The following is a 24255-nucleotide window of genomic DNA, read 5'->3' as shown; positions in this document are numbered from 1 at the left end:
TCACCGCCTGGCCTTCTACAAACAGTATCAAGCAAAAGCAGGCAAACCGGCACAGGAGGCCTTCACCTAACTTTCTTCCAGATGTCAAACGCTGTACGGAGGCCGCGGTGTGCAAGTAACCAACCCCAAGTAAATAAATGAATACCTAGGCATTCTGACATCCCCAAAGGTCCTCCTCATCCTTAATCTTTCCGGAGTGTCATCCCATGAAATACGACTTGTCTGCACAGAACCCCGCGACCCCTCCTTCCCCAAAGGGGCAGCACTGATCACCTCCTTCCATGGACCCCTTTCAGCCAGATTCACAGACAACCCCTCCCCCAAACCAGTGACTCCGCTGATTCCCACAGGGTAGACTCCATTACCTCTGTTAAGTTTCTGGAACACGTGATTTGGGAGCGCAAACTTGCTAGAAACAGATTACAAGACACTTGAACACATTTCTCGGAGTCCTGCCCCACCTGGAGCCAAACAATCCCCAGGGAGGGACTGAAAGTCACCAATCTTGGATGACACTCGTTCGAATCGCGCTAAAGAGAAGACTGAGTCCCGCCCGGCTGGCCGCCGGCAGCTCTTACCCATTTGTCCAAGGGAACTTGGGCGAGGGAGCCGGTGCCCTGGTACAGGTCCAGACTGAGCTGCTCCAGGCTCAGCTTCTCCTGCAGAAAGTGGCCCAGGTACCTCTGCAGGAGGTACCGACAGGCCCTCTTCTTGATGGACTCCGAAAACGGCCAAGGCATGACGAGGGCTGGCAGCTGGGCCGGCGGGGGCTGCGGACGGCTCCGGCCTGGGGGCCCAGGCTCCGGCTCCAGGCCGCTGCTGTGGCTGCGGCGGCGTCTCAGGTCCCGGCCGGCGAGCCCAGGCCGCGGCGAAGCCTAAGCCCGGGGAGGCCCCTCCATGCCCGCTCGGCGCCGGGAATCCCTCAGGGAGACCCCATCACCTGTGCCGCGCCGCTCGCGCTAGGCCTGGCGGGGACAAGGCGCGGAGGAGTCCCCGTCACCCCAAGCCCGGGGGCTTCCGAGGGGGTCCTAGTCGGCCCAGAGAGAGGATGCAAGAGATCACGCGGGGAGACGGCAGGGCCTGAGGCCGGGGCTGAGGCGGACACCTCCACCGCCGCTGCGCGACGAATTTGTTGTCATCCACGGGGCGCGCTCCCGATTGCGGGACGCTACCGGCGCGTCCGCGAGACCCGGACTCCAGCGCGCAGCCGGGCAAGGCGGAAGTGACGCCACACTGCGGGGCCGAAGGAGGCGGGGAAAAGGGCCCGGAAGGGGGCAGTTCCGGCTCCGAGGGGGCGGGGCGAGGGCGGGGAGGAGAGGGGGCGGTGCCGCAGGTCGCTTCCAGAAGCCTGGGGAGGGAGTGAGAGCAGGACGAGTGGTGTGTGCAGGTGAGCAGTCGCGGGGCCGGCGGCGGGAGGCCGGCCGGGGGCCGAGGGGTTTTCGAGGGTGAGCCGGGGGCCCTCTGAGCCGGACGTGGCTCTGCAGGCCGGGCCATGAGGGGCGACGGCAGAAGCGGCCCGGTGCCCGGGCTGAGAGGGGGAGGGGTCTGGGGGCGGATCCGGCCTGGCCCGTCCCGGGCAGCTTAGACCCCGACCCCGGAAACGGGCGCTCGGACGCCGCCGGCTCTACGGGGAGGGCTGCAGCCCCTCTCGACCATCCCTGCCCCCCCCACGCCCACCCCCCGTATTGGCCGGTGCCCATAGTCAGCAAGTTATTCGTCGCCCGCCTCATTCAGGTATTGTTTTCTGGAGCTTCAGCTTCGCTACTGTCTAGAGGCTTGCAGTTTCCAAAGCGCTTCATTCATCCTGCGTGTGCTGCGCCAGCGACCAAGACACTTGAGCTTTCTAGGCATTTGTGGGCAGAACTGCTCTCTCTGATCGATACCAGAACCTTGCGACCCCGCGGAAACCTGGGCAAAGTACTTGTGCGGTTCTGGGAATCTGCGCAGCCGTGTTTCTGCCTTTTAGGAGGCAACTCCTGCAGAGGCGGAGCCGGCTCTTAACTTGGTCCACCCCCGAGGAGGCCTGCGTGCGTGTGTTCCGTGGCCCGGAAGCCAAGGGTCCTGGGTCCAAGAATCCCGCCCCTGGCGCTCATTAGCCGAACCCCTCGAAGCGGCCGCTGCCCTCTCGGAGTCTTCGCCAACTGTGAGCACGTAATATCTTATCTCCAAATATTGTTAGGAAACTTAAACGATATCCGTAGGGAACCAGCGGAGTCCCGATACATCCAGTTTAATCAAGAATAGTGAATTAAACCCACCTTTCGCTTTACCAGTTGGACTCCTGTCTTTCTTGGTTATTCCGGGGGAGCAAAGGAAATACCCTTTTAAAACTCAAGCAGACTGGGTGTTTGTCTTGTAACCTGTCAGAGGAAACAGACTGTGATAAGCTTACTGGAAAGTCTTGTGGAGTTTGTCACTAAGCAGTTCTAGTATTCGGAGTGTACAAAGTTTAATTAAAGTTGTAAATTTTATTAGCCGTCCGGTTTTGCTTAACTTATTTGGTATTTCTACCAAATAATTGAGTCTGTCACCTCATCAGAAGAGAGCTTAAAAGTGGGGATGTTTGCCTCAAGGCCCCGTTCAGTAAGATTTAGTAAATGATTTTAAATTTGCCAACACTTTGTTGATTTATCCTATCTGTGGGTAAAAAGGTTCATGGTTAGTTAATAAATTAAACTGTCGAAAGAAAAAAGATAGTGAATTAAGGCGACTGGGTTAAGAAGATTTTGTTTGTATGCTGATAACTTTCACCAGTGCCTTAGAAATACTAACACAGCCCACAAGTGTTGGCAGATGGAGAAAGCTCTGGTTCTCCTTTCCACAGTCACCTTTTCGTTTTGGAACCAGGGTGCTTTCCACTGTATGTAGGTGCTGGGATTGTTGCTTTTTTTTTTTTTTTTAACTTATTTATTTTTTGGCTGTGTTGGGTCTTCGTTTCTGTGCGAGGGCTTTCTCTAATTGCGGCGAGTGGGGGCCACTCTGCATCTCGGTGCGCGGGCCTCTCACTATCGCGGCCTCTCTTGTTGCGGAGCACAGGCTCCAGACGCGCAGGCTCAGTAGTTGTGGCTCACGGGCCTAGTCGCTCCGTGGCATGTGGGATCTTCCCAGACCAGGGCTCGAACCCATGTCCCCTGCATTGGCAGGCAGATTCTCAACCACTGCGCCACCAGGGAAGCCCCTACCCCTCATTCTTTGTAGACTTGTCCCAAGCATTCTTGGTAACTTCAGTTCCCTTGCTCTTCATTCATGTTTAAATGTTTGTTAAGGGTCCTTTGAATGAAAGTCTCCACAGTTGGAGATGTGAAAAAGGTAAAGAGGAATTCAAGGAGCTTATGTTCTGTAGTGAAGGGGTCACTCCTTTATTCAGTAAATATTTACTGATTGCCTGCTATGTGCCAGGGATTGTTCTAGGTACTGGGGATACAGCAGTGACCAGATTAAGTCCCTGCCCTCATGGAGTGCTTACATTTTATTGAAGGGAGGGGAAACAAACAGTAATCAAACACGTCATATGCCATGTGGTGAAAAGTGCTGTAGAAAAAAATAATGCAAAGGGAATGGAGAGCAGAGAGATTTGCCACTTTTATGTAGGGGGTGAAGGAAGGCCTCTCTTGTTTAATAGGTGACATTTTAGCAGAGACTTAGGGAAAGCTGGGGAGCAAGGCAAGTGAATACCTGCAGGAGTTTTCCAGGCAGGGGGAACAGCAGAATGCAAGAGCATGCTTAGCGAGTTCAAGGAAGGTCACGAGGGAGTGAAGGAAAGAGGAGAAGCTGGGGGTTTGCGGGGGGAGGGGTCATATAGGGCCTTGTAGACTTTGCCTTTTTATTCAGTCGGTGAATGGGTTTGAGGAAAGCAGTGCCATAATCTGGCCAAAATTTTTGCAGGACCATGCTAACTGCTGTGTTGAGAATAGACTTTTGAGGAGGTGAGAGGACCAAAGGTGAAAAAGCAAGCCCAGTTAGAAAGATACTGCAGGAATACAGGCAGAGATGACAGTGGCTTCGACTAGAGTGATGGAAGTGAAGATGGGAAAAAGCAGTTGGATTCTGGATATATTTGGAAGATAATAAGCCATGTTTATGAATAATTATAATGCTTACCATAAAAGGAGTGTAAACAAAGTGGTATGAAACTGGGATCCAATCTGGCAGGGAATTGGACTAGACCTTGGGAGGTTTGAACCAGACTTTTGATGAATGAGTACAGTTGATTTTTTTTCAAGTTGAAATGTTAAGTAAGTGATTTCTTTTGGAATATAGAATTACGTCCACACTGTCCATAGAATGTGCGAAATTTCAAATATCAGAAAAGGGAAATAAAAATTAGAAGATTTTGTAAAAACAAACATGCTCCCTTCACAGTCTTAAGTGTGTTGCCGGGTACATTTTTTGCTTTCTAGGAGAAATTCAGCATAAATTGTTAAGGTTTGGGATCTGTCATTATTATACCTCAGCTCAAATAGGGTACAGAGTCATCCTAACAGCGTTCTGGGTTTTATCAAAGACAAAGTACTATCACAAAATGTTAACAGCTAACATTAATTAAGGGAGGACGATGAAGGTAATTACCAACCAAACATTGTCAACTTCTGAAAAATTCTAGGAAAGGATTTGAAATGACAGGTTAGAGGCTATATACCAGAGGCTGAATGGGTCATGTCAAAAAATCATCCATGAAAGAAATCCATGTTAACATGTGAAATAAAAGAAAAGCTGAGACGTTGTCCTTTTAAGACTTGAGCCTGAGGTAACAGGAATAAGATAGTAGTGTTCCTGCATCGCGTGCTTCTCAGAGCCGTGAAAGGCCGCAGCTGCAGCCACTGCACATACTGTGAAGAGCACGGAACTTGGAGTCAAAGGGCTTAGGTCAGAGGTTAGTCTTTCTTCTTTAAAGATATTTAAATACTATTTTTAACAATTAACAGATAGTATTTCTTGAGCTTATTGCGTGTCCAGCACCATGCTAAGCGTTTTCCGTATATTCACTCATTTAGTTCTCTCGGGATCCCTTTAAGGTAGATGCTTTTGTTAGCTTCATTTTAGGGAGGCGGAATGTGTGACTAGAGGGATTAAGATATCTTGCCCCAAGTCGCAGAGTAAGTGGCAGAGCTGAGATTCTAGCCCCGATCAGTCTGTTCAAAAGAGCCCTTTAACCATCACACCATATGGCCACTTCTTGTTCATGTTGAGAGGATTTTCCAGACTGCGATGTATGATACAAATAAAAGTACAGTTGACCCTTGAACAACGCTGAGGTTAAGGACACCAACCCCCCCAAAACTGAAAATCCACGTATAACTTATAGTCAGCCCTGCATATACGCAGTTCCACATCCGCCAATTCAATCAACATGGATAGCGTAATACTGTAGTGTTTACTATTGAAAAAAATCTATGCATAAGTGGACCTGTGCAGTTCAAACCTGTGTTGTTCAAGGGTCAGCTGTAATCATCAAGATATTACATTCTAGCCCTCAGCTGATTGTTGTAATGGCAACTGAAAAATCGAACTTTCTTTCAAAATGTAATTTTGACATCTGTATACTGCTCTTGAAATCATTCTGGCTCTGTTCTTTTGCCATGCTGTAGACACGCAGACAGTCGTATGTCTTTCTACGCCCGTTCTTTTGTCATCGAGGACAAATCTAGTCTTTTGCTAGCTCTTTGATGCTGTAAATTTGTGATGAAACAAAACAAAGTCTACTAAATTAAGAAGTAGAGAATAAAGAATTTAGTGAACAATATCTTGACAACTAGTTTCATGAATTCTCCCCAAACCACTAACACAGTCCAAAAATTATACCAACAGATGAAGTAAGAGCGGTTCCTAAATAATTTATGGATGATGTTATAAGGAATCATTTGGAAACTTTTTGCAAGGTGATGCAATCTACCAGAATAACTAAAAGCACCCGTAAGGTATTCCAATTTTTGAAGGTGCTGGCAACAGAATATTGCTCAGAGTCTGGTAGAGAGCCAATTTAGAGTTTAAATGGAAAACAAAGAGGTTTTCTATTTCATATCTCTTTAGATATTGATTTGTTTTATGTTGGTTAGAATGTACCTTATATTAAATATAATACCAAATCCTCTATATAATCTAGTGGGTTATATAGAAACAAAAAACTAATTCCTGGAGTTATTTTGGTTTTGGTTCTTAAGCATTCAGTTTTTTAGTCTTAGAGTCTCATTTACAATTTCTGGTTTCAAAGGAAAGGTTGTTTACAGGGTTGTAGGGTTCTTGCCTATTTTTTACAGTTTAAAAGACTTCTCCAGGAGTACCCTTCTAGTTGCCAGATGGGATTCTGCCTGATTCATGAACTGCCTAATAAAGCCAATTAAATCTTAAAAAAAAAAAAAAAGACTTCTCAACTGAACTTTATATATTTCTTCACCGTCACCTTCCTCTTTAATCAGCTGAAGCATAATACAATTCCGGTGGCTTGATTTGTTTTTTTTGTTTTGTTTTGTTTATAAATTTATTTATTTATTTGTTTGTTTTTATTTTTGGCTGCGTTGGGTCTTCGTTGCTGTGCGCGGGCTTTCTCTAGTTGTGAGCGGGGGCTACTCTTCGTTGCGGTGCGTGGACTCCTCATTGTCGTGGCTTCTCTTGTTGCGGAGCACGGGCTCTAGGCACGTAGGCTTCAGTAGCTGTGGCGCGTGGGCTCTAGAGCGCAGGCTCAGTAGTTGTGGCACATGGGCTTAGTTGCTCCACGGCATGCGGGATCTTCCCGGGCCAGGGCTTGAACCCATGTCCCCTGCATTGGCAGGCAGATTCTTAACCACTGTGCCACCAGGGAAGCCCATTGATTTGTTATTACTAGGTTGTGTATGTGTCTTTGTTGAAAGTGGGGTGCAGAGTAATTTTATAAATCAGTGTATAAATGGAAAGATAGGCCATTTTTATTTGAATTACAAATAATGTATGTTTGTAATGCTGCAAATGATTCTGATTTAAAATTTTTAATTTCAAAATAAGCATCTCAGAGCTATTGAAAACATTAAACGTTATGTGTTACAGAAAATAAAGTTTAAACTAGCTTTAGCTTTGCCTGAATTCTAAATGTTGCGAATTAATCAACTTTATTCATCTTCACTTTCAAAACAGTAGTTTGAAATACAGATAAATTCAAAGCTCTCATTTCATTTGAAACTGAAGCTGCCAGTTACTTTAACTTAGGTCCTAACTTATCTTAGGTAAGTCCTAACTTACCTAAGTCCTAACTTACCTAAGTCCTAAGATAAGTCCTAACTTATCTTAGGACTTCCCTGGTGGCACAGTGGTTAAGAATCTGCCTGCCAGTGCAGGGGACACGGGTTTGATCCCTAGTCTGGGACGATTCCACATGCCGAGGAGTGACTAAGCCTGTGCGCCACAACTGCTGAGCCTGCGTGCCACAACTACTGAAGCCCATGCACCCTAGAGCCCACGTGCCACAATTACTGAGCCCACGCCCCACAACTACTGAAGCCCGCGTGCCTAGAGCCCATGCTCCACAACAAGAGAAGCCACTGCAACAAGAAGCCCGCACACTGCAACAAAGAGTAGCCCCTGCTCGCCACAACTAGAGAAGGCCCGCGCGCAGCAACGAAGACCCAACGCAGCCAAAAAAAAAAAAAACAAAACTAAGTAGTCTGGCTTCTCTACGAAGAAAAATGTTTCCGCTTCCTACACCTCATACTTTCTAATACATCACATTTTTTAAAGTTTTTTGTCTTATTACAAACATAATACATTTTTCTGCCATAGAAAATTAGAATATAAAAAATTAAGAAATAGAGAATGAAGGACTTAGTAATCAATATCTTGATAACTGGTTTCACGAATCCGCCAAAAACACTAACGCAGCCCCCAAATTATACCAACAGAAGTAAGAGTTATCAATAATTACCTTAATTGTTTTTTTAATATATTTTTTTAAATTTTTATTTATTTATTTATTTTATTTATGGCTGTGTTGGGTCTTCGTTTCTGTGCAAGGGCTTTCTCCAGTTGTGGCAAGTGGGGGCCACTCTTCATCACGGTGTGCGGGCCTCTCACTGTCGCGGCCTCTCTTGTCGCGGAGTACAGGCTCCAGACGCACAGGTTCAGTAATTGTGGCTCAGGGGCCTAGCTGCTCTGCGGCATGTGGGATCTTCCCAGACCAGGGCTCGAACCCGTGTCCCCTGCATTGGCAGGCAGATTCTCAACCACTGCGCCACCAGGGAAGCCCTACCTTAACTTTTAATAAAGAGCATTATTGTAACTGAAGTGGGAAGAGCTATAAAGACTTAGAGAAGGTCCAACCCAGTACTAACATTCCACTCTTTCACCAGCTCCAACCTCTGCCTATTAACTTTATACCCCCAGACCCAGTGCCTGGAATTTTCAGCTTTTTTAGTTAATTCCTTGAGTTAAAGCAGTCCTTCTCTTACTTATTTTTCACTCATATATTTCGGTCAGAGGCAAAGGAAACGCTAGGGGTGGGGAAACATAACCTAAAGAAGACATGGCTTGAGGCTGCCATTTGCTTTAAAATTGTACGTAATTTTGCATCATACCTCATAATATTGTTACTCTAGCAGTGATGTGTATTTTCCAGGAGTGTCTATCATGTTTATCCTGTAGCTTTGTATGCCCCATGTCACAGAGCTGAGTACTACAGCTTGAGAAGCAGAAAGTTAGTATTTTTCCTTTGGTTTATTCGCTCAGAAAGTATTCAGTGAAGACCTGCTTTATGCCAGACACTGTGCTGGTAATATGGACACCACGGACCTTCATTTGCAGTGAGGTATGATAAGTACAGAAGTATCAAAACAAATTCTAAGGAAGGAGGATATAGTGATTAACTCTACCTTGAGATCAGATACAGAATCCTGAAACAGATGTGTCCGAACTGAATTTGGAAGGATTAAAAGTCTGAAAGTAGTGTCAAAATATAATTTTTTAAGTTAAAAACATGAGTCTTAATACAAACATATAGTAAGCATGTGTCAAAAATGTATTTAACTCATTAATGAAAGAACCAGCAAGATGGTGAAGTTGATTCAAAGTAATATGGAAGAGACCAAAATCAATGAAAGAAAAACTGATGAAATAAGATTCCAAAATTAGCTGAAAACTGGTTAATAAGCTTTCCACTTCTGGCTAAGATAGAGTAACAGGGACCAGATTTACCCTTCCACCTGAAACAACAAAAAAAGTGGGCAAAAATACATGAAACAATGGTTTTAAGACTTTGGACATTAGGTAGTGAAGGACAGTGATCCCTGAGAGACAAGATGCAAACTGTTGCCCCAGATTATTGCCTGGAGAAAATTTCTAGGTATGGCCTTGGGAGGAGAAACCCAGGTAGAACTGGCAGTCTACCTGAATTGAGGCTATGAAGCTAGGATTCCAGGAAGGCCAAGGCAGCTAGGACAGAGTACTAGAAGGTAGAGAGCTTCTTAGAGCCATGGATATATATACAGAGGATCCCCCTCCAGTCTGCAGCTCAATACTGATCAACACATAGTTGTGAGGAAACTCCCCAGGGCTGGGGAAGAGACTACCCAAAAGAATTAGAGGAATTTTCAGAGCTCAAACAGGACCAGTGATAGTTCCAGTTCCTCTCACCCAGAATGAAAAATCTCATAGTTCATAGGCCATCCAGTAGAGTGCTCAGAAAGGTTTTGCCTCTGTAGTTGGGAAAAAAATTAACCAGAGACTAAATCAGTTTTGATACTGCCTTAAAAAGCCTAAAAGTAAGACCTGAAAGGATCAAGCTTTTCCCAGATAACTACATCCCAGGGCAATACTCAATAATATTTATAGGAATATAAAAATATCAAGCACCATGCAAGGTAAAATCCACGCAGTCTGGCATCCAATCAAAAAATATTAGGCATGCAAAGAAGCAGGATGCAACCCATAACGATTAGAGAAATCTATCAATTGAAACTAACCCAGAAATAACAGTGACATTAATACATTTATTATAATTATTCCATATGTTCAAATAAAATTAGAGAAAAGATTGAGCAAATGAAGTAGAGACATGAAAAATACGTTTTTTAAAAAAGAACCCAAGTAAAAAAAAAAAGAACCCAAGTATAAGAGGTTAGATACAGCAAAGAAAAGATTAGAAAAGAACTTTAAATAGCAATAGAAACTATTCAAAGTGAAACACAAAGAGGGAAAGAGTGAAAAAATGAGCATAGGGGTAGGACAACTTCACTTGGACTAATATTCATGAAACTGGACTCCCCAAAGAGAGGAGAGACAAATGTTAGAAGAAATAATGGCCAAAATTTCTCCAAATTTGCTAAAATGTATGAACCCACAGGTGCAAGAGGCTCAATGAACTCCAAGCAAAAGAAACATGAAGAAAAACTACACCAAGAGGAACAAAGATACCAAATGACATCAGACTTCTCATGGGAAACAGTGCGAATAAGATGATGGTAGAGAAACATCTTTGATTTTTTTCTTGAAGGAAACATTTTTTCTTGAAAGAAAAAAAGTCAGCCTAGGATTCTATACCCAGCAAAAATATCTTTTAAAAATGAAAGTGGGGCTTCTCTGATGGTGCAGTGGTTAAGAATCTGCCTGCCAATGCAGGAGACACGGATTTGAGCCCTGGTCCAGGAAGATCCCACATGCCGCGGAGCAGCTAAGCCCATGTGCCACAACTGCTGAGCCTGCACTCTAGAGCCCACGAGCCACAACTGCTGAGCCTGCGTGCTACAACTACTGAAGCCCATGCGCCTAGAGCCTGTGCTCTGCAACAAGAGAAGCCACTGCAACGAGAAGCCCGTGCACTGCAATGAAGAGTAGCCCCTGCTCGCCGCCACTAGAGAAAGCCTGTGCACAGCAACGAAGACCCAGTGCAGCCAAAAATAAATAAATAAAATAAGTTTATAAAAAAAAAAAATGAAAGTGATAGGAAGACTTGTTCAGACATAGAAAAGCTGAAAGAATTCATCAACAGCAGACCTACACTACAGGAAATGTTTAAGGAAATCATCAGGCAGAAGAAAAATAATACAGATCATAGATGCAGATGTAGATCAACACAAAGCAATGAGCATCAGAAATAGTTACCATATGGTTAAATATAAAATGCATTTTTCTTATTACCTAACTCTTTGAAAAGTAACTGGCTATTTAAAGCAAAAATAATGGGAATTCCCTGGTGGCCTAGTGGTTACGATTCCGGGCTTTCACTGTTGTGGCCTGGGTTCAATCCCTGGTCAGGGAACTGAGATCCCACAAGCCATGACGTGTGGCCAAAAAACAAACAAACAAAACACTGTTAAAAACAATAGTAAAGCAAAAATAACATGTATTATGAAGTTTCTAACATATGTAGAAGTAAAATGTATGACAAAAATAGCACAGGGCTTCCCTGGTGGCGCAGTGGTTGAGACTCTGCGTGCCAATGCAGGGGACATGGGTTCGAGCCCTGGTCTGGGAGGATCCCACATGCCGCGGAGCAACTAGGCCCGTGAGCCACAATTACTGAGCCTGCGCGTCTGGAGCCTGTGCTCTGCAACAAGAGAGGCCGGGATAGTGAGAGGCTCGCGCACCGCGATGAAGAGTGGCCCCCACTTGCCGCAACTAGAGAAAGCCCTCGCACAGAAACGAAAACCCAACACAGCCATAAATAAATAAATAAATAAATAATAAAAACATTGCAAAAAAAAAAATAGCACAAAGACTGTATAATATACTCTTGTAAGGTTCTTATATTATGCATGAAGTGGTATAAGAACACTTGAAAGTGTGATAAATTAAAGATGTATATTATAAACTCTAAAGCAACCACCAAAAACATTCAACGAAGAGTCAGTAAGCCACCAAAGGATGTAAAAAAGAATCCTAAAAAGTGGTCAGTCCAAAAGTAGGCAGAAAAGTAAGGAAAAGGGAATAAAGTACAGATGGGACAAATAGAAAACAAACAGCAAGATAGTAACCATATCAATCATAGTAATCATATTAAATGTAAATGGTGTAAACACTCCAATTAAAAGGTAGAGATTATCAGATTAAATGAAAAAGCAGGACCAAACTATATACTGCCTACAAGGAACCTACTTTAAATATAAAGACATTGCTCTTCCCATTCTCAAGAGCTTAAAACAGCCTGTTGTATCAAAATCAAATTCTGTTGTCTAGGTATTAGCACCTTGTCACATTGGGCCATTCCTATCTATTATTCTCTTAGCATTTTCCTTGTAGTAGACTACCTAGTCTAGTTTCCTTACAATTCCTGCCACACCCTGGACCTTGTTTATGCATTGTTCCCTCTGAAGAATCCTTCACAACTCTCTTCTCTGCTTATCCATAACTTTTCATCTGTGCTCATTCAAGCCCAGTTTTGACTGACCTGTTCCATGAGTCAAGCCCCCCATAGTAACTAACAATTATGTTGTAAATCATGGAATGTCAGCTCTCAAGAACAGTAAAGAATTTCCCGTTCATTCCCCCTTATTCTGTAAGTGAGAAAACCAGTGAGGTTACATGGCCAGCCCAAGTTTATACAAGTTTAGTGGTAAGTTTGTAGTAGGACCAAGACATATTGTTTTCTCTAATTATACATTTTTTATGTTATAATTATGATGCATGTGCATGGCATTAATATTTGTGTACGTATTTCATGTGCCTGTCTTATTTCCCAAATTAGGCTGTAAACTACCAGTAAACATATTTAATTAGTATTCTAATGCTTAGAAAAGTGCTGGATATATAAACTTAGATTCTAAATTGAAAAGATTAGAAAATAGAAGTAATTCATTGGTTTTTACCAATGAAACACTGACAGTTAATTTCCCTCCATAGATTAGCTAAGATTAAAAATAGATTTTCTAACATACCTATTTCCAAATCTTGGTACTTATATAAAATAAGCTGAATTTAGTACCTTTATATCTATTGATTTTTTTCAACAATAATATAAACTCAGTTCATTATATTATCCACAAGTATTCACAAAGGTCTAGTCCTGTGCTATGTGATACAGTAGCCACTAGCTTTTTAATTTTTTTTTTTTTTTTTTTTTTTTATTTGTTTATTTATTTATGGCTGTGTTGGGTCTTCGTTTCTGTGCGAGGGCTTTCTCTAATTGCGGCAAGTGGGGGCCACTCTTCATCGCGGTGCGCGGGCCTCTCGCTATCGCGGCCTCTCTTGTTGCGGAGCACAGGCTCCAGACGCGCAGGCTCAGTAATTGTGGCTCACAGGCCTATTTGCTCCGCGGCATGTGGAATCCTCCCAGACCAAGGCTCGAACCCGTGTCTCCTGCATTGGCAGGCAGACTCTCAACCACTGCGCCACCAGGGAAGCCCGCCACTAGCTTTTTAAATTTAAATGAATGAAAATTAAATAAAATTTGAAATTTGGTTCCTCAGTCACTCTAGCGAAACTTCAGGTGCTTAATAGCCACATGTGCCTAGTAGCTACTGTATTGGACAGCATAGATAAAGAACATTTCCATCATTGCACAGAGTTCTACTGGTCTAGAATTTCTCATACAATGATAAGTTGTTTTGCCTACAGAAAAGGAATCCAGGGATTTTTACAGGAATCACATTGATGAGTCACCTATTCTGGTAACCTGACAGCATCGCTAATGTTTCATTAGTAATTTTAGTAGTTGTCCCTTCACCAACATGGACGTATATGTCCCCGTCCGCAGTGGTGCAGGCTTCTACAGTTGGGTACACAAGATAATCCATTGAGAAGTAAGAAGAAAATAAGCTTATATTTCATATTTTACCTTCTCCTCTTTAAATTCATATTTATGTGTTTTGACATGCTAATTGTGATATTATATGTAAATAAATATACATATGATGAGGTATCTGCTCAAAATATTTTTAGTTATTGGGATGAATAATCAAAGTGGAGAAACCACTTCTCTAGTGCCCCATTGGTAAGGCTACCCAGTTGCTCCCTGCTTTGCTTCTGTAGCTCCTTTCATCACACACTGAATTCATGTTTTTTGGCTCTATGTTCATACTCCTCAAAAGAGGGTCTGATTGGATGAGCCAGTCACCATCCAGAATCGGGTAGTTGGACAGAGCTCTTGATTCAAGACAATTCATAAACCCCTTGCCAGCCTCGAAATGGTGCCTTTAATTAAAACACCCAAACCCACTTCATTTTGCTGTATCACGGTGCTGGAGTTACAGAATACAAATCATGAAACCTATGACTAAGGAACCTTTCCAAAGAAGGCAGTGAGCTTGACAAGTACACTGGACCTTCTTTTAAAAGTAAATGATGACTGTTCCAAAAAGGAAAGTCAGAAAATGAAGTCTCTTTGACTACCTTTATACTCCTTTCCCTGCTGATAGGATATGGACACTGGTAGACAGAATAATGACCCCCCCCCACAAAGATGTCCATGTCCTAATCCCCAGAAACTGTGAATATATTATCAGTACCTTATATGGCAAAAGGAACTTTGCAGGTTTGTTCAAGTTAAGGACCTTGGATGGGGAAATTATCCTGGAATGTTCAAGTGGGCCCAATATAATCAATCACAAAGGTCCTTATAAAAGGGAGCACAGGTGCCAAGAGTCAGAAGAAGGAGATAATGTGACTACAGAACCAGAGATTGAAGTGATATGCTTTGAAGGTGGAGGAAGAAGGGACCATGAGCCAAGGAATGTGGGAGACTTCTAGAAGCTAGAGAGGCAAGGAAACAGATTCTCCCCTGAAGCCTCCAAAAGGAATGCAGCCTTGCTAACACCTTGATTTTAGATTTCTCACGTCCAGAATTGTAAGAAAATTAATTCGTGTTGTTTAAGCCACTAAGTTTGTGGTAATTTGTTACAGCAGCAATAGGAAGTTAATACACATGTTGATACTCATATTCTACAAAGCTTTTATTAAGCACTTTCCACATTGACAGGCACAAAAATATCATCATGGTTCCATTTTTTTTAAACCTCTTCTATAAAGCTGTTGAAGAGCTAGATTAATGAGTGCTTTTTATTTTGGGTAGACTGCTAATTCAGTATGCTTTCAGTTGCCAGTAAAATAATGAATGTATTGGCTGCAATAACTGAAAAGTGCAAAGGTTGGGCAGCTGTCAGGACTTGGGCTTCATTTCTCCGTGAATCTCTTGGCTCTGTTCTTTTCCCATTGTCAGCATCATCCTTGAGTTTCCCTCATCTTGGGATGGCTACCAGGAACAGCCGGGGCTGTGTGCTGTAAACTATTCTGCATTAAAGTGACTAGAAAAGGGACTGCCCTGGTGGTCCAGTGGTAAAGAATCCGCCTTCCAGTGCTGGGGACATAGGTTCGATCCTTGGTCAGGGAACTGAGATCTCACATGCCATGGGGCAACTAAGCCCGCACGCCACAACTACTGAGCTTGCGTGCCTCAATGAGAGAGCCCGTGCACCACAACTACAGAGCCCATGCGCCCTGGAGCCTGCGCGCCACCACTAGAAAGAGAAAACCAGCATGCCACAACTAGAGAGAAGCCCGTGCTGCAACAGAAGATCCCGCATGCCTCAATGAAGACCACGGGGGCTGCAACTAAAACCTGACGCAGCAAAACAAAAATAAAGAAAATAAATAAATATTTTTTAAAAATAAAGTGACTAGGAAGAATTTGGTGTATTGATAAGTTCAGGACAGCCTTCAACTGGGATTGGGGTCAATCTCACGCAAATTGCTTGGTTACTTTACTCAGTAGGGGAAGGGGGGCTTCCCCGGCGGTCCAGTGGTTAAGACTCTGCCTTCCAATGCAGGAGGCGTGGGTTCAATCCCTGGTTGGGGAACTAAGATCCCACATGCCGTGGGGTGTGGCCAAAAACTTAAAAAAAAAAAAAAATAGGGGAAGGGGAGGTATTATGATTCCTCTTGGAAAATCTGGGTGCTGTTAGGAAGGGGAAAGGATATTGATAAGTAATCAAGAGCTTGTCATAACCAACAAAAGATAACTGTAATAATACCTTAAAATAATGATAGCTTAAAATGTGAACTTGTGTAATGCTTCAGTTCTAAAATCTATCACTTCTTATGTATCATCAGAGGTTCTGGATGTGTCTGCTATTTAATGCATCATTCAGAAGCATTTCAGAGAAAAATCTCCTGAAAGTTCACAGTCTCAGGAAAGGTGTCTTTCTCTTTTTTTGCCCCTTGGTGCTGACTACTACACACAGTGTGATGACCTGCTTTACTGACCTGTGAGGATTTCTTACATTCTAGTATCGGATTCTTTGGCTTATCATATCACTATGGTCCTAGTTGCAATGAATTAGGCTCTTTCTTTAAAAGCTTGACTCCTGTCAAGCTTTCTCATATAAACATCTTTTTCATGTAACAGTTATTATTTCTGTCATCTGTAGTTAAGGTACTTGATTACTTGAGGAAAATAAAGATGTTTGGCATTCAGGATGTTAAGAGATTTATGGTACACAGCCACATTTCAAAATCTTCAAAACTGACATTGTAAAAAAATAAAGTGGTCTCATTTCTCATACATAAAACAAAGTATAATATTAAGGAATATAATGATTATTTCTAGAGAAGGTAGAAATTTTTAGAAAATCAAATATTTTCACTTTCAAATATACTAAGTCAACATTAGATTTCAGTTACCTGACAAATTCCTCCAGCAATAATTGATAAATTTATAATTAACTTGTATTGTTAGTAGTGAGTGACTAATCCTGTAAAGTGCTGTGGGAGACAAGATAAAGGACCCTTAAAACGTATCATTAGTTGAAACAGGATTGGAGGATTATATTATTTGTACCAGTTTGCTATGTAGTTTTTTGAAAGAGCTTTACATAGTTTACCATAAATTGCCTTCAGCAAATAGTTTTGACTTTTATAGTGTGCAAATGACTTGCAGCTATAGGAACTCTAGCCCCTTAAGATTTTTGCTAATAATTCAGATCATTGGCGATACAGTAGAATCACCCAGAAACTCTGAAAAAATACCCAGAAAAATCTCCCAGAGGTTTTGATTCAGTTTCTCAGATGGGGTTTGTGGCCACGATTGAGAACCACTAATTTAAAGGATTTTGAACATCACACAGATAGGGCACAAGTTGGTAACTTTAGAAAAAGGGATGAAATTTGTAAGGTAATAGACAAACAGTACAAATAAATGTTTATAACGAGTTGAACAGTCGTCCTACATTTAGGACAGTGGATGCTTAATCCATATCAGAGAAATGAAATCTTAATTTACTTTTAAAGCCTACAGGTAAAAAGAAAGTATATCTTATTCTGAAAAGCTGTTTTTACATTCCAAAGCAATCTCACATTTATTAACTTTTCTCATCCATACATTTCGAATTTTTAACAATACTCAACTGCTCCCCCAGTCACAGAAGAGAAGCAAGAACTACATAGCAGACTGGCAGTAATATTGAATCAAGTTAGCATGAGAAATAATATTTTTCAAAGTATAATATGTGAGCCAGTTCAAGTAAATAGTAAAAAGAGTTATTCAGTAAGTGGTGTTGGGACAATAGGCTATCCACTTGGAAAGTAAAGCTACACAGAATAAATTCCAGACGGATCAAAGAGTTAAAAATAGAGATAGAGAATGAGAATTCAAAAGATAATTTAGAGCATTTTAAAATGTAATCGTGGAATGGGGAAGATTGCTTCTTAGGCAAAACCCCAAATCGAGAAGTCGTAAAAGGAACTATTGAGGGTGTACCTTAGTAGGTAAAGACTTAAACTTTGATTTTAGACAACCTTAGTTCATTTTTATTTCTGTTTTTTTTTTAATAGCTGTATGACCTTGGAACTAAAAATATCCTATAAGTACCCAAAGGTTGTTTAATCAAGGATATACATATTCAAACAATGAGACATCATTCTTTTCCTCTCAAGTTGGCAAATGTTAAAAAGGGTTGGAAAGGGTGTGGTGAAAAAGAGCACAGTCCTTTATATTCTGTTGGTGGAGCATCAGTCAGTACAGCCTTTTTTGAAGGGTGAATCAGCAGTATCTATTAAAAGTTAAAATGAGTATATACTTTGACTCAGCAATTCCAGTTCTAAATATCTATCCTAGAAAAATAATAATACATTTAAAAAGAAGTAGGTACTAGGATTTTTACATTGGCATTGTTTGAAAAAGCTAAAAACTGATATTCTGAATTCGTACCAATATGGGGATTAACCTTTTGGGGAGAAGTGGAGAACAGAGTTGTGTTTTGTTTTTTTTTTAATCTATAGGTGTCTGTAATTTTGCTGTGAAAAACTACTGAAAATGGTTTTAGGCAATATTTTCCCTAAAAGTTGTTAACTCAGTAATGTTTTCCAATAAGTAGCAGTTGTAAGGCATAACTGCTTTTAATCAAACATTAGTATGTGGAGTGTCTTTCTATAAGCCAGTTTTATATCCAGATTTTTGCAGAATGGAAACAGACTGTAATCCCATGGAGCTGAGCAGTGTGTCAGCATTTGAAGAAGATGCAGAGCTTAATGGCTTTGAAGGAACTGATATGAAAGACATGAGGCTGGAAGCTGAAGCAGTTGTAAATGATGTTCTCTTTGCTGTTAACACCATGTTTGTCTCAAAAACCCTGCACTGTGCAGACGATGTGGCCTATATCAATGTGGAAACAAGAGAAAGGAATAGATACTGCCTGGAGCTCACTGAAGCCGGGCTCAGGGTAAGTCATTTTCTCTTTAGGAAAAAAAAAAAAAAATTACATCTTTACCACTTAATCAAAAAGGGTCTGGAGTCAGGGAGTGGGAAAGAGTGTTAGATGAGAACTTGACACTCAGTAGCTTCTAAGTTTTTTTAAGGAAAGCTTTTTTCCCTAGGAATTTTTATTAATACTAAAGTCTTTCAGCCAATGTGGGAAAATTGGATTTTTTGAAAAAGAAAAAACAGATTTGATTTGCAGAGTATTTTGTAGTAACCGTCACCCCCCAGATTAACTTATTTCTTATCTCTAACTAAATATGTTTACCAGAATTATGCATTCTCTGCATTGGATGAGTTTTGCAGTCATTGTGTTGAATATTTTCCCACCTCTTATAAATGTCTCTTCTATTGAAACAACATACTTGAGGGAATTCCCTGGAGGTCCAGTGGTTAGAACTCCGCACTTTCACTGCCAAGGGCCCAGGTTCAACCCCCGGTCGGGGAATTAAGATCCCGCAGGCCGTGCAGCACAGCCAAAATAAATAAATAACCTTCTATCGTGGTCAAAAATCTCTGACTTTTCTGTTTCTATATCTGTTAAGGATCGTTCTCCCAAAGATATGCAGTATCATAAAGTAGAGCATATGGTTTAAGCAAGTAAAAATGTCATGTGATACATTAAACAAGCACATGAACATCTCTTTATTTCACTAGATTCAATTTACCTAAGGTGTATGTGAATCGTGTGTTCTGTGTATCCCTTGATAGAGGATGATAGAGGATCACTTACATTGAAGCCGATTGCAAGGCCAGCATCGTCACTACCCTTAGTTCCCCAACAGCTGAGGCTTGGCTTTGGGAGTAGTCCCGGAATTAACTAATCTTCGTGCTCCCTTCCTAAATTTGTACCAAAAACTTGTCATCTTTAGAAGTGGATCTTAAATAGAAATAGGCAAGTCGGAAGTAGAGATAAATGACCCCAGGTAAATTACTTCTGTCTGACACTGTTTAATTCTGATGAGGTAGGAAAGGTTCTAATGAGAGTCAGAAGTCTTACAGGTGAATTTGAGTGACCTTGGGTGAGTCGGTCAACCTGAGTCCCTACTTCTTTATCTATAAGTTGGAGATTTAAAAAAAAAAATTGAAAAGGATTTGGGGGATGGTTATGTGAATGAAGTTTGCAGAAAGATCTGGATCAGTTATAAAACCTGGCATGTAAGTACTCAAATATTTATTTTTTCAGTCTGATTCAGTTGACATTTATTGAGTAACTATCCTGTGTCAGGAATTAGAAATCAAACCATGCGAATAAGACATGATCCCTGTCCCCAGGTAGACCACAGGCTAGTGGTGATAAGAGAGGGGCAAACACAATTGTAATATGTTGTAGAAAGTGCTGGGACAGAGCATGGTCCCGAAGTGGTGCAATAACAACAACTCTGCTTCTGTTTCTAGCATAAACTTGCATCTCCTATGGCTTGAATAGATGTCATAAAATGTGGGGTTCATATGCGGAATTCACAAGCTTTAATGAAGTCAGCAAAACCTAAGTTGATTTTGCCCTACATTGTGCTGGTGAACCATGATATAGGTCTTATAATCTTGTTGGAGAAAAAAGCTTTAGCTGTGTTTAAGGGGAAAAAACACACAGAGAAGCACACAGAATAACATTCGCTTTTATCTCACAGAGTTGAGCAGATAAGTAATGTATTAGTAATGAAAGTGGCATTTCAGATAACTAATTATAAAGCAGAATTAAAACTATAAATAAATTTTAGAATTCTTTATACAAAGTCCAAACACATAAATTATGATAAAAATATGGACTAATAATACTATAGTAATAATAAATGTAATTATTTATTATAGTACCTTTATAAAAAGACCCTCAATATATGTGGAATTAAATAGAAGCATGGGGACTTCCCTGGCAGTCCAGTGGTTAAGACTCCGTGCTTCCAATGCAGGGGGCACGGGTTCGTTCCCTGGTCGGGGAACTAAGATCCCATATGCCGTGTGATGCAGCCAAAAAAAACCCAAAATAAATAGAAGTATGTTTTAGACCGTGAAAATGAAATACTATTTTTGTATAGCTTTTTAAATTCTTTCTGTATTTTACATTCCTTTAGGATCAAGAGTAGGTAAATCAGACCTTTTAAATTTTGAGAAAAAAATTATAATGAGAGCATTTTGCTGGTGGTGTTCCTGTACGTTATGAATTGCTTAAATATTACAGGTTGTATTAAAAATATGTGTATTCTGACTATTGATGGAGAAACACATAATGTCAGAGAATGACCCATGTAAAAACTTGGGGGTTTTTTGCTTTCTGTACCAAGATGAAATCTGATTCTTTATTCACTACTGCATTTCTCTTGTAGGTGGTAGGTTACGCTTTCGACCAGGTGGGCGATCACTTACAGACTCCCTACCATGAAACAGTCTACTCCTTGCTGGATACACTCAGCCCTGCCTACCGGGAAGCATTTGGAAATGCGCTCCTTCAAAGACTGGAAGCTTTGAAGAGGGATGGACAGTCATGACTCAGTTTTTTCCTGTTAGAGAGGCCGCTGCTGGTACACAATGTTGACCTAAAGCTTGAAATTCTTCCAGATGGTCATAGTGGAAAATGCATCTTTGATTTTGTGTCTTTATCATTGTTTGCTTCACATTTAGGCTTTTGATTGAGAACTTTATTGACTAATGAATCGTCTTTCTTAGTTTGTGATTCATTAAGGAAATCCTGAGGCCATTGCTGTGACACCATCATTAAGACATTCAAATTTCTTCATATAGTATCTCTGGCATTCTGAAAACCTAATCAGTATTTCATTCTCTTATTGCAGGACTTTGATGCTGCCAGCACTGTCTCTTACATAGGAAATTCTAGATTTGCACAGTAATATAGGAAATAAACTAACTTCAAACTTTGATTCAGCTTGCTAAATCAGGGGTTTGCTACTAGCTTGGACTGACTTTGTAGTAATTATTTTTGCTACTAGCCTTATTGGAAACAAATTATCAACTAGTTTCCCCTGCACAAATTTTGAAATTCACTGCTTCATGTAATCTATTTATATTATTAATATGGACTGATAAAGATGAGTTAATTCTATATTACGTAGCTAGTATTACGTGAAGAACAGGTACTGAAATAGTACTGTATTCCTGTTTGCAACAGCCAGCCAAGTAAGAGGACAAACCGTTAGCAAATGAATGCAACAATTACTTGTTTCCAAGATATTTAAGCACATAAGCAAATACAGGAACAGGCTCCATTCTTTTCCTAACAAAAAGCATCTTCAGTGTGTGTGATTTAAAAGAAAAAAGACTCTGATTTCCTAGAAAACAGTATTTTGGCCTGTGTTGATTCTTATTATGAATGTTTGTTTACATAATGTACAGTATATATTCAGAAAGTATTTTTGCTTCAACGTTTCCTTTCTATGATGTAGCGCTTTGGTATTCCCACAGCACCCCTCCTTCCCCAACAGATGTACAGTGTTCTGTCTCAGTGCTAAATCTGCAATGTCACATGAGTGCATCGTATGGGTTTGAAACCAAAGGATGAATGAAGCATTCAGAGACTTAATATTTGAAAAATGGAGACTGTATTTTATATTTTATTACAGGTACTAATATTTATAAAAATAAACTATACCATGCTGCTACATGTTTTCAAGTACATGTTGAATAATAAGGATTGGGGAGTTGTTTTTTTAATACTAGTGTAAAGCAGCAGCTATAGAAATGTTGAACTAAAATTCCACATCTGGACACACCTTCATAATTTGTCATTTGAAGACTTTTTAAAATCATTATTAAATAATAGGTACTTTTAGGCTCTGAAGATCATGTAGACCAGAGCAAGTTAAAGTTTGGTTTGGGTCACTATTCATTGTCAGAGTTTATTGGAATGCTTAAATTATGTTTGATAAATGAACATTCATCCTCAGCTTTATTTTCAGATGCTGAAGTGTTTGGGTAATGAAGTCTAACTTCAGGTTGAACTTTCTCATGCTTAATCTCAGGCTAAATGTAAAGGATATTTGTAAAGTCTGAATAAAATTCTGTTTACTAATTTTGAGTTAAGTATGAAGAAAAGTGATTGTATGTTTAAAAATTGAAAGCGTTCATTTTGTGATAAATGTTTGATTCCGAGAGATTCCGTTTCCATTTTTGAATTCTGTATTGTTCCATTTCGGTGTGAAGTGATTTGCTCTTTTTATTACTATGAAAGAGCAACAGAGAGAGAAGACATTAATAAAACTACACATATCAAAACCTCCACTAGATATTAAAACCTTCATTTTACCTAGATTTTTAAAAGAATTTAACCAGATAAATTAAGCCTTGATTTCACTTCCAAAAGAAAAGAAAAAAAGAACCTCCAAGTAAGTAGCTCTTATAAGTCAGTAAGAAAAAAATGAGAATAAGGGGCAAATAATATGATCAACTGAGAAAAATATACAAATGTCCAGTAACCACTTGAAGGATGTTCAACCAGACCAGTAATTCACGAAAGGAAAATAGGCTTAGCTATGTTGAGCCATTTTACCTAATAATTTAATAGTTTTCTCTTACTTAAATATAATGATATCAATAAAGATTTAGTGAGAGGCATAGTTACACTCTATTGGAAGATATATTGGTGAAACCTTTCTGGAAAATAGTGGTAATAAAGCCTTTACAAAGCTTATAACTTCTGTGCTGGTAATAGCCTAGAAATCTAGCATAGCGACATGATTCAGCAGAAGATATACAACAAGGATGTCATTTTTGCTAATGAAAAATTGAAAAGGCTCTAAAAAGTGGTTAAGTTATGCCAGATCCTCTTGATGGAAAAATATGCAGCCATTAAAATTGGAGAAAATTATACTACAGGAAAAAAGGGATTTAAAACTACATCTTGAAAAATAATCTTCTATGTAACAGAAGGAAAAATGAAATAAAATATCCTACAATGTTAATATAGTAGTCATCACTAGGTGGTAAGATAGGTAATTTTCATTTTCTTTTTCCTATTTTCTACATTAGCTTTTATGTACTAATTAGAGAAGGGAAATGCAATAGCTGTCGGTGTTCAAACCAGCTGAAGAACATCCCTTTCTAGCAAAAGCACGGATCTGTGCTCAGCTCTGCCTGCTCCCAGCATCCCTGAAGCGGCAGTATGATTATGAGGAGAATGCGCACCTCGTTTCCCACGATGACGCTCTTCCCACCGTTCCTCCAGGTCCAGCATCAATCATTACACATCCCACACAGCTAATCAGCAGCTGCTGGGGTACTGAGCATTCACTCGCTTCTCCCATCACAACACTGCACTATTCTCTTCGCCAGTGTTCAAAAACACGAAATGTGTGGTTTGATTGTTAGGGGGAACAGGGTAGGAAAACAGATTCTGATATGTGCCACGTTGGCTTAAGAACTCTGCCTTCTGCCCCTTCATTCTGTGTGTGCCATGTCCAGCTGAGACTTGGACAGGTTGTGGCACTTGCTCAGCAGCCCACCTGTGAGCAGGAGGGTACGGTCAGAACCCAAGTCTTCTGACTCCACCAACCATCCCCATATGTGTCAATAAAAGCATCCCCTGAACTTTGTGGTCACATGAAAGCTGATTTTGAAAGAGGAACAGGGAACTATACTCAATATCTCGTAATAACATATAT

The 24255-nt window shown here is 40.8% G+C and overlaps 2 protein-coding genes and 1 long non-coding RNA gene across 11 annotated transcripts in view; 1 reads left to right on the top strand and 2 right to left on the bottom strand.

Annotated features, from left to right (window-relative positions):
• Positions 1-1233, bottom strand: part of ATG2B (autophagy related 2B) — a 70794-nt gene extending 69561 nt beyond the window's left edge. For all 5 annotated transcript variants that reach the window (XR_014260861.1, XM_082450710.1, XM_082450712.1 and 2 more), the window contains exon 1: positions 579-1233. Coding sequence is in view for 4 of the 5 variants with exons in the window: in XM_082450710.1 (XP_082306836.1) it covers positions 579-740 (162 nt within the window). In the remaining variant the exon portion in view is untranslated. The remainder of the gene's footprint in view (positions 1-578) is intronic.
• Positions 1234-1306: 73 nt separating this feature from the next.
• On the top strand, positions 1307-22749 carry GSKIP (GSK3B interacting protein). Of its 5 annotated transcripts, XM_082450765.1 has the most exons (4): positions 1307-1387; positions 1735-2143; positions 18340-18608; positions 20968-22749. In XM_082450765.1, the coding sequence occupies exons 3-4, from the start codon at positions 18351-18353 to the stop codon at positions 21127-21129; spliced, it is 420 nt and encodes a 139-aa protein (XP_082306891.1). In that variant the 5' UTR covers positions 1307-1387; positions 1735-2143; positions 18340-18350; the 3' UTR covers positions 21130-22749. The 5 variants fall into 5 exon arrangements, with proteins under 5 accessions (XP_082306891.1, XP_082306892.1, XP_082306894.1 ...); XM_082450766.1 differs by lacking the exon at positions 1735-2143 and having other exon boundaries at positions 1316-1387; XM_082450768.1 differs by lacking the exon at positions 1735-2143 and having other exon boundaries at positions 1366-1387; positions 18350-18608.
• Positions 6350-12977, bottom strand: LOC309655501. Its single transcript, XR_014260868.1, has 3 exons — positions 8216-12977; positions 7253-7891; positions 6350-7174 (listed from the first exon to the last, which is right to left on the bottom strand). It is a non-coding gene; the product is annotated as an uncharacterized lncRNA (long non-coding RNA).
• Positions 22750-24255: the final 1506 nt, after the last annotated feature.

The sequence above is a fragment of the Balaenoptera physalus genome, assembly GCF_965194825.1.
Source record: "Balaenoptera physalus genome assembly, chromosome: 2".
Lineage (NCBI taxonomy): Eukaryota > Metazoa > Chordata > Mammalia > Artiodactyla > Balaenopteridae > Balaenoptera > Balaenoptera physalus.
Note: the sequence above shows the minus strand (reverse complement) of the source record. Positions and strands in the feature narration are given on the sequence as shown.